The following is a 10260-nucleotide window of genomic DNA, read 5'->3' as shown; positions in this document are numbered from 1 at the left end:
AAAAAAAAAAAAAATACTTGTCATCCCATGCCACCCACACCACCAGAGGACTTTAAATTTTACCTGTTTTAAAGAAGAACAAAAAGTTGGAGAAAGGACTTCTTGTTACACTGAAGTTTTGTATTTAGGAACATGAAAGCAGGGATGTTTTCATATTTTTAGCTTTCTTTTTTTTCCAAGATTATGCATTGATTTTTCTTTTTTTTCCTTGTGCTTGAATTTCCGTTTAGACTGAAGGGTCTTTTCTCACCCCCCCCCCTTTTTTTTTCTTTTTCTTTTTTTCTCCCCTTGTACTTCAGCTCAGTATTATGGGGTCTTAGAAAATACTTTCTACTGGAATTTTTCCAATTTCCAGTAAGACTCACTGACGTGGTAGCAGTTCACTACATAGAGGACATTTGTACTAGATTTCTGAAGTATGGGCTCCAGCCCATTTTAAAGAATATTTTCTCCGTTCTTGACTATCCATCACTTTTGTGATGCCCAATTTCAGGATGGGTCATCAGAAGAGACTTCATCCTGTAGCTTAGTATTTTTCTGCTTGCTGTGCAGTGAAAGTAAATGGTTTTTGTTTTGGGGTTTGTTTGGTTTTTTTTCGGGGTGGGGATTTTTTTTTTTTTTTTTTCAGGGTGGGGAGGGGGGGATCGGAGCGGGTAAGTTTTGCTATTTTTATGGGTTTTTTTTTTTGCTTTCATTTTTGATGGCTTGCCTTTTTAGTGGACCAGTGGCTCATCATGCTTTCTATTCCCTGATTCCGATGTGCTACCTGTGTTTTTAGGGTGTCCTCGGGACCCAGTGTATACTTTTGGCTGGTCTTTCTACTGTAGGCGATACAGACTGTGTACTACTTGTAACTTAAGGACCACTAAGCAAATATTGTATTTTCTGTTAAGGATGTTTGTGCAAACTTGGTAATGTGTGTGTGAGTGAGAGAGTGAGTGTGTGTGTGTGCGTTTGAGCGACTGAATGTGCAGACCAGCGTGTGGGAGAATGTGTGTGAATTTGACGAATAGTTCCTTAGGGTTTAAGTATTGCTCTGCTACGAACTTGCGAATTTTCAAAACGGTAGACCGCAAGTTCTCACCTGAAGTAGTTCATAGCGTCTTTTTGAGAAGTGTTTGCAGGAAGACATGTGGACGTCTTAGATAGTGGACATATCTAGTTGTTAGATAATCTGTATTTTTTTTTTCTTTCAGCTCACAAAGCACTAGGTTTTTTTTTAGCACTAGTACCAGGGTCGTCACTTTTCTGTAAATCAAGTTCAAACCAATTCTTCTACGAGGACTTGCTTGTCAACAGCAAAACAACAACCAGTCAAAGGAGTGAGTCTCAATCTCCAGGTGCACTTAGAGTACTCTCTGCTGGCGTACTCAGTAACTATCTCCGAGTCAGAAATACTTCATTGATCCCCAGCGCTTGATGTTAAAGGTGACGTGTACTTTATCCGGGGTATGACGCCCAAAGTCGGACTTGCACCAACCTTGATATATTGATATTTAAACACTGAATGAAAAGTGACAGTCCTGTTCAGTATCGACCCTCTGATTTGTTCACTTTGCCTGTTATGGCCCGGTTTATTTTTTATTTTTTCCTCCAGAAATGTATCCAAGCAGCAGCATCCATGCATAATTTATCTGAAAGAAATGTCTGCTGTCATTGTGGAGCCGTCACAAGCTACAGAATGTAATGCGAGATATTGTTGCTTGCAGCCCTCTGTGTCTGTGTTCAGCGGGATTATTGATGGAGAGGATTTAAATTCTCATTGGGAGGGTGAAAATGGCGGGGCTGAAGGGTTTCACTTATATTTAAGAGGGAATTAAACATTGTAGCAGCCATGTGCTGCACAGACCCACTGAAGATACGCAGACACAGACGGATTGAGCAGGGTTTTCTTTTTTTTTTTTTTTTAATTGTAGGAACGGTTTGAGCCACATGACAGTGAAACTTTCTCTGCAGACATGCCTGTTCTAATAAATCGCTTTAGAGGTGTTAAATGTACTCTGCCAGTGGCTGCTGGGGTGTTCAAATTCAATACTGTGATTTTAAAAAGTGTAAACAATTATGCTGTTGACTCTTTATTGGTTTCAAGGCGTTACAGTACCTTAAAAGTACAAAAAAAAATGTTTTAACGATACCCGAAAACGCATACATTGATGTCCAGTTTAGCTTATTTCACATATCTTTGAACCTAAACAAATTATTCATGTATTTTAAAAGGTGAGCATGGGCGAATAGAAGAATAGAATAGAAGTTCATTTTCTTGGAAATGTCCTACATATCAAGTGTGCTCTGCATCTTTTTTGTTGAATTTTAGGTTAGAGTTAAAATAACCTATAGCAATTCCACTTGCAGTAATTGAAGCAGTTTAATTTTATTGCAACAAATCCTAAAATCTTAAACATATATTTTTTAATTTCTGGCATTATCCCAAAGCTAACATTAAGACACGGTTCATTTCTCTATTTGTTTATATTTATATCTTTGGAAAATCTGTAAAAAATACAAGCATAACACATTCTTGAGTGCAACTTGTGGTAGTTTTAGGGCAATAACTTTATTGGCCACAAGGTGGTAGTCGTGATCTATGTAAAAAAAAGTTCAAGTTGCATGTTGTTTCTGTGTGAGGTTTTTTCCCCCTGTTCCTCTAACGGTCCGAAGACGTTCTTTTTTAAGAGATTATAAAAAAAATTAATACAATATTTAGTCACCATGCTGGCCCTTACGAATTTTGGGAACCACTGAGTTAGTTGAAATTAACGTTACGTTTAAATGTGAGTGTAAATGATTGGCAGTATATGTGGCCCTGCGATAGTTTGTAGTTTTTAAGTCTTTACAGGAAACTCCGCTTTCCATTGAGTCCAATAATATATTAAGCAGAAAAACTATTACGGACATAATTTTTTTATGTTTGTTTATTTCTATGCGTTTCCGCTTTCTACAGCTTGACTTCCTGTCAAGGAAGTCAAGCTGTTACTCGTTTGCGCATGCGCTACTGAGCTTCAGTTACCTGGAGATGGCGCAGAAACACAAACGTCGACATGGAGCCACAGATGTGACACGGCTGTCAGCTGCCGAGTCCTCCTCCAGAGGAGCTTCATCATCAGAAGACGCGTCCCGTAGTGTCTTCGCGAAGCTTCTGGCGGCGGGGTTTTACGGACTGAGCTCATTTCTCATCGTCGTTGTCAACAAAAGTGTCCTCACCAGCTACAGGTGCAAAGTACAAGCTACATGAAGTTCAAGTATTGTACAAATATCCCTCATATGTACATAACATGACTTAACTGGTCAAACTAAATACGAAGTTATTGCCTCAGCATATACGTGTTATTTCGAGGGGAACTTTAGTTTTGTCTATGTACTTTGGACTACTTTTAAGATACTGTATTTACGACTAACTTTCAATTGTGTTTCGTTGCAGTATTGTTGATATTTACCATATCTTACAAGACAAGTTCGGCTACTTTTTAGCCACTCCTGAACCAACCTTTAGCTCTAGTTATTGTCAGGCTATATCCAATTGACTAACATTTAACTATTTACGACTTGGTAACTTTTGTGTATTTATTTCCCAACTGTTGACGATGCTTGGGTCAACTTTTAAAGATTTCCATCATCAACATGTCTTGGAGTCGGTCAAGTAAGTTGACGAACACGACGTGTTGTCAGTGGCTCCTGACAAACACTGCAGTTCTTCACTGTTTACCTTCTCTCGTTTCAGATGTTAGCCACTATTGTGGTTCTGAGGATTGGAAAGATGATTGGAATCATCTCCTTCCCGGATATGGATCTAAGTATTCCAAAAAAGGTGAGCCAATAGGTGTGTCAATATGTGGTTCGTTGTTCAAGATAAATGCTATAATATTTGAACTATCTGCACATTTCCAGATGTTTCCGCTGCCTCTACTGTACGTTGGAAATCAAATATCAGGACTGTTTGGGACACAGCGGATCAAGTGAGAACTCTCTCCATTATTACCCTTTAAAACAAACAACAAAAAAAAAACTAATAAATGTCACCATGTTCTTCATATTGCAGTTTGCCAATGTTCACAGTCCTTCGAAGGTTCAGTATTCTTCTCACCATGATTTTTGAGGGACTTCTGCTAAAGTAGGTTCGCTTCACCTCACCTCCTAACCGAACATCTGGCATACGCGCAAAAATCAGCATAACGTCTACCGCTCTATTATTTCCCCTTAAAGAAAGACCTTCTCCATGTCTGTGAAGGCCACAGTGTTCACTATGATCTTCGGCGCCTTTATTGCCGCCAGGTAAGAACTTCAGAACCAAACGCTCAGACCAATTAAACCCACGGGGTGTGTCAGATTTCCAAACCTTTGTCGTCCCCTGCAGTGACGATTTAGCCTTTGACCTTCAAGGATACGTATTCATAATGCTGAACAATGTCCTGACAGCAGCTAACGGCGCTTATGTCATGAAGAAACTGGACTCTAAGGTGAACGGTGAATGTTTATATCATGATTTTTTTTGCCTCTTCTTGTTAATAATCTGTTTTTTTTTCATAGGATCTGGGGAAATATGGACTTCTGTACTACAATGCTTTGATCATGATCTTTCCTACTGTGGCTTATGCGTATTACTCAGAAGAGTTACAAAAGGTAGGACAGGATTTCTAAGTCATTTTGTTGGAACCTAACATAGTGGTAACATCATAATCCAGGACAGGAGTTTTTTTATAGAGTAGATAAGGACACCTGAGCCCACCCCACCCCAAATCCTGGCTCCCTGTCCCAACCCAGACATGGATGGATGGATAGATAGATGGATGGATGGCTAGATATCAACAATTAATAATTTAACTTCATGCAGGCCTCCCCTATGACTCTTTGGCGCCCCCAGGGGAGGCATGCCTCACCTATTGAAAACTACTGATCTAGGACATAATAATAATATAATAATAATAATATCAGAAGAGTCTGACCTACGCTTAGGAGCGCAGGGCAACTTCTATGCATAGCGCCACGTAACGTATTTGTCGACTTTTAACACCGTACAAATAATAATAATATCAGAAGAGTCTGACTTACGCTTAGGAGCACAGGGCATCTTCTATGCACAGCACCATGTAACATATTTGTCGACTTTTAACACCGTACGTCGGGCTGATGGAACTAGACTTCCATGGTTGAGGACGTCGTAATTTATCCTCTGAATTTTGACATTATTTTTTCTTCAGATTCAGTGAAGTGTTTTAAATGTGTAGCTAAAGATTTAAATCGACGCTCCACCTTCCCGTTTGTCCGCAGGGTTGGGATTATCCCGGATGGTCCGACGTGCTGTTCATGATGCAGTTCGTTCTTTCCTGTATCATGGGGTAAAACTACTCACTGCCACGTTTATATTTCCCGGCGTGCCTCCTCTAACTTTCGTCCGCTCTTGTCCCGCAGCTTTGTTTTGATGTACTCCATCATGCTGTGCACCCAGTACAACTCAGCCCTGACCACCTCCATCGTGGGCTGCATCAAGGTGAGTCATTAGTCGCAGGTGCGTCCGATCATGAAGGCGATCGATGTCACTGACTGACTGACTGTGCGATCGTTGCAGAACGTTGTCGTGACCTACATCGGGATGGTGTTCGGTGGAGACTATATTTTCACTTGGACCAACTTTATCGGCCTGAACGTCAGGTAAGGAGGCGGCGGACCAGATATTTTCTGATCTGAAAATGTAATTCTTTTTTTTTTTTTTAACCTCTAAAATAAATCTTTTCCACAGTATCGCCGGAAGCCTGGTTTACTCCTATATCACCTTTACACAAAAACCAACAAGTAAGAATATCTGAAATATTCCTTTACCAATGATTTTTGTCTCCTCATTTGACTGTCTGGTTTTCCTAAACTGTGTTTATCTTAACAGAGAAGGCGTAAAAACGACAAAGTCCCGCCTCTACATCATCGGAGAGTTCCTTTCACGTGTGTCACTTTTAATTTTTTACATTTTTTAAAATGTGAGATGTGGTGATTTGGTAATTTTAAAGACGAACCAAAGAACATAGGAAATGTTTTATACAATATTTTTTTTCTAAATCAGTTCCTATTTTTTTATATAATCGAGGCTGACTGCAATTATGTAGATTTTTTTAATGTGTTCTTTGGTTATTAAAAAACTCAGGTTTGATGTTAAAATTTACTGGAAATTTACACATTCTTTATTTTCACACTGACAGCCTCTAGAGGGCGCTCTGGGCTTGTTTACCAGTATCTGCTACTCCTGTACCACTGAAATTTAAAATTTTAATTTTACAGCCGCTAGAGGGCGCTGTTGCGACGTACACCTAGGAGCGACTTATATACATTTTCTTCTTTATTATGCATTTTTTGGCCGGTCCAGGCTGGTGTCCAGTCCAAATGAGTAAATATAAAGTACATTTCTCATTGTGGCCCGTTAACAAATGATTTGCGGACCGGTACCGGTCCACGAACCTGGGGTTGAGGACACCTGACCTAATCTAAATTACCTTTACTGGCTTAAGTGACTTTACGCTTCGACTCCCTTCCGTTCCTAACGTCTCCCTATATTTGCAACCGTAATTTAGTTTCCATCCAGCAGGTGTCAGCAGAGCCCCATCTGTGCCTGTCGGCTGCAATCAGCGTCAGCCCTGCGACACGGTCTCTCATTACTGGGCCATTTCTCACCTCCCATTTCCGTGACAACGATCTGTCAGCTACATTCGGTCTCTTTAAATTCAGAAGAATTCGCAGCCGTATTTAAAAAAAACAAAACAAGAACTAGGCTGTGTTTTCTCTCAATTGTGCTGGAGAAGAAGACGAAGACGTCTTAAGGAGCAAATTGCCTCTTGTTGTAGCTGTTGGCTTTGAGCTGTACTCTGGGTACCTGGCACAAATGAACCATTAACTTCAGGGCCTTCGACACAGTTAGCACACGTTAACGTTATTTATAATAGGATTGGCAGAGCGCGAGTGTCTGCGAGCAGCTAAAGGGCGCCTCGTTTTTAATATTCGAAACAGTTTTCCGCAGATATGGGAGATGAAGGGGGAAAGTGAGCCGATTTTGTTTTTCGGAAAAAAAAAATCACCCTTTATGTTTGTCCTCAAAGCTCCTCATTAATCTTTATATTTTACACAGCAGACGAGAGAGATTTCATGCGTTATCCACCGGGTGCATCTGTGAATGCGATTTTTTTATTTTTGCCAACATTAAAATTCAGATAAATCTGATTATTTTATCTACGCCTTAGATGTTTCTCTTCCCGCTTGCCTGTACTTAAAAGAGGGGGGGAAAAAAATCTCATGTGAATTCGTTACGCTAAAGAAAAGTTGGATGCATCCTTGCTATAAGGAAGCCATTCTTTTATACCTGTTGTGTCCAGCAGGGTCACCGAGACCTGACACAAGTGGAAGATAGCCTAAAGAACACTCGTGTAAAGATGAAAGCTGGGATTAGTATTCTCTCCTTCATCCAGAAGTAGAAGAAAAAGGGTTGCAGATTAAGCGGTGATGTCTGTGAAAAGGCCCGATCTCCCCGGACGGTCCTCTGTTTGACCGTTATAAATCTTTAGAAATCTCATTATCTCGCCAAAGACTAGTCCTACTGACTATTGTCATTTTAAAGTTAGTGACCAGGAATATGTTTTAGATGTAGTTCTTTTGAAACATTTTTGTGCTTTATTGTCAGGTGAAAGTAGAGGAAGAAGTTAGAATTACACTGACTATTTTTGGCTTTTCTGGGGGTTTTACTATTTACTTTTTAGCTTAATCAAACATTCAATGCCTGCTCTAATTTTACTGGGGGATTTTATGCAGTAACTAAAATAATGAAAGAAAAAAAAATCCAATATGCCTAACATCTAGCTATAGTTGCTTATTTTTCTTTTTTTTTTCCTGTCCAAGTTTGGCTGTTTCCTGTTCATCTCCTGTTTTTATTTTTATCATTTATTATGAAATTAACTTTAAATTCATGTCTATTTGACTTAACCTTTTGCTGTTTTATGCCAGTTTAATTTTATCCTGTAAAAAAAAAAAAAGTCAAACATACGGCCCGAGGACCAAAACCGGCCCGCTGGGGGCTTCAATTCGGCCCGCTTGATGAATTTTGAAAATATATAAAAATTCATGTTTCGATAAATTATATTTCATTATATATTTCAAGATTTATCTAATACAGAAAACTATGGACTTTTACCAAACTCTAACTTTTAATGAACAGAAAAACATTTTAATAGGTTTACAGCCATGTTTATTATAATATAACGTTATATTGTATTATATATAAAACATATCAAATAATGTTGTTTAATTTATGGCTTATAATTCCTAATAGTCCACTGTGATCAAATCTATATTTACTACATTAGAAAACTCTCGTGGGCGGTGATTGATGCCAAACTCTAACCGGACATTCTTCACTTAGTTTAAAGCTCTAAACGTAAAAGTTAAACCATATATTCATTTAAAAGAGTGCTACTTTGCTTTTATCAACGCTGCACTTTTCTGCCCGGGACGCGACACACACAGGATTAAGACAAAAACCGTTTCGATATCATTTAAAGAATTTGTATGAATCATTTCGACCGTGAGATTTAGCGCCTTAATTATTTAATAAGGAAGACGGAGTTGTGCGCTACACCGCCGCCCCGAATATATGAATATCCACTACATTTATTATCGGCTGAAACTAAGATATATATATATATAGTTTTTCTATCCCACGCCGTTGCAATAAATTCATTCATGTCTTGAGTTAGGCGCTTGGAAAACACCAGTTCATGCATCACTGTTTTCGTGCGAGATATATGTGTTTGTGGCAAAAAAAAAAAAAAAAAACAGCAATCCATCCAAAAAGGCTTTTATCTGTTTATTGCGAACATTAACAGAACTGTGAGCAAACAGCAGTAACTTTTGAAGCTGGTATCCTTTTACGGCCACGCTGCCGGCCCGGGGAGTGCTTTAGCAAACATAAAGGATGGTTTTTAATTAGGGAGAATTCAATTTTGGGCGAACGTAAACAACTGATATTCCACTTATGCTAACTTATGTATATTTTATTTCTACTAATATTGGGTTCTAGGCAAAGACGGAAACTTGCGTGACCACACGACTTAACATGATGATGTATTTAAAGCAGGGGTGTCAAACGTGCGGCCCGTGGCCCAAAATCGGCCCGCTTGGGGATTTAATACGGCCCACTTGATTAATTTTTTTTCTAATATGCTTGTACTTATTTGTATGAAAACAAAGGGTAAAACATGGACTGATTGTTATTTATAGGTATTTACTTTACGACTGTACTGGTCCGACTCACTTGAGATTGACCAAAATGAGATTGACAGCCCTGATTTAAAGTAAATCTCTCCACAGACTCACTGCCGCTGTACGATCCGTCTTCGAACGCTCTCTTCGCCGCAGCCCCACCTGCAGTTCTGAGCTTCTGATCATTATAAAATATTTTATCATCGTAGAGGTTCATTAACCATCTGCCACAGCGGTGATAAAACTTACACACAGTATAGTTCCCTCCCCTTAAGTCATTTTCCCCAAGTCTTCAGCTGCCAAACTAACATATGGTACTGGTCCTCGTGACGATACGACCCAAAATGTGAGCAGTTAATTTCAACACTGCTAAAAAAAAAATTTTTTTCTTTTTTTTTTTTTTGAAGCTTGCAGTGAAAGGAAAGCTCACTCTGGAGAGCTGTTAACGGCCACGGAATGATACAAATGCTCGTCCTCTTCAACTCAGTAGGGACGCAAGGACAGGACGGAGAAATCAGACCTGGAAAAAAAAAAAATTTGATGGCGATCCATCCGGTGCATTAGCCGAGAAGGAGAAATCTCAGGCATTATCAGGACAGAAATAAGGACTTTTTTGTCCGCACTGATTTAATTAGGAGTTACCTCTCGCTAATGGAAGGGAGCATATTTTTCCGAGTTCTTTAAACCGGAGACACTGCTGATGGCTGTTTTCTAATGGGATGTGAAAAGTTGACGGGTTAATTAAAGTAGCCACTAGTTAAAAGCTAAAGAGCCAGATGGGTTGTGTCAAAGTGCTCCAGGGCCGACTGCGCCTCCTGCTGTGATTGAACCGTAATTAGATGGTAATATATTGGAAATCCTTCAGATATGATTGTCGGTTTCCTGAGAAATAGAGAAAAATGAAATGGTACCACATACAGTTACCCATAAATAAAATAACACCAGTATATTATAAAATACGTATATATATTTAATGAAATATAATTTGATAAAACACAACAAACTTTAAGCATTTTTCTTCCCTTTCTAAGT

The 10260-nt window shown here is 39.1% G+C and overlaps 1 protein-coding gene across 1 annotated transcript; it reads left to right on the top strand.

Moving 5' to 3' along the window:
- The first annotated feature begins 2966 nt into the window (after positions 1-2966).
- On the top strand, positions 2967-8802 carry LOC103395806 (UDP-N-acetylglucosamine/UDP-glucose/GDP-mannose transporter). Its single transcript, XM_008333601.3, has 13 exons — positions 2967-3210; positions 3604-3637; positions 3719-3805; positions 3886-3953; positions 4037-4108; positions 4201-4269; positions 4352-4454; positions 4525-4617; positions 5266-5333; positions 5407-5485; positions 5564-5646; positions 5735-5787; positions 5876-8802. Exons 1-13 carry the CDS (start codon positions 3014-3016, stop codon positions 5884-5886), a joined length of 1017 nt encoding a protein of 338 aa, XP_008331823.1. The 5' UTR covers positions 2967-3013; the 3' UTR covers positions 5887-8802.
- The last annotated feature ends 1458 nt before the right edge of the window (positions 8803-10260 follow it).

The sequence above is a fragment of the Cynoglossus semilaevis genome, chromosome 20 (genome assembly GCF_000523025.1).
Source record: "Cynoglossus semilaevis isolate Cse_v1.0 chromosome 20, Cse_v1.0, whole genome shotgun sequence".
NCBI classification, from domain to species: Eukaryota; Metazoa; Chordata; class Actinopteri; order Pleuronectiformes; family Cynoglossidae; genus Cynoglossus; species Cynoglossus semilaevis.
The sequence above is the reverse complement of the archived record's forward strand: the minus strand, read 5'-3'. Positions and strand labels throughout refer to the sequence as shown.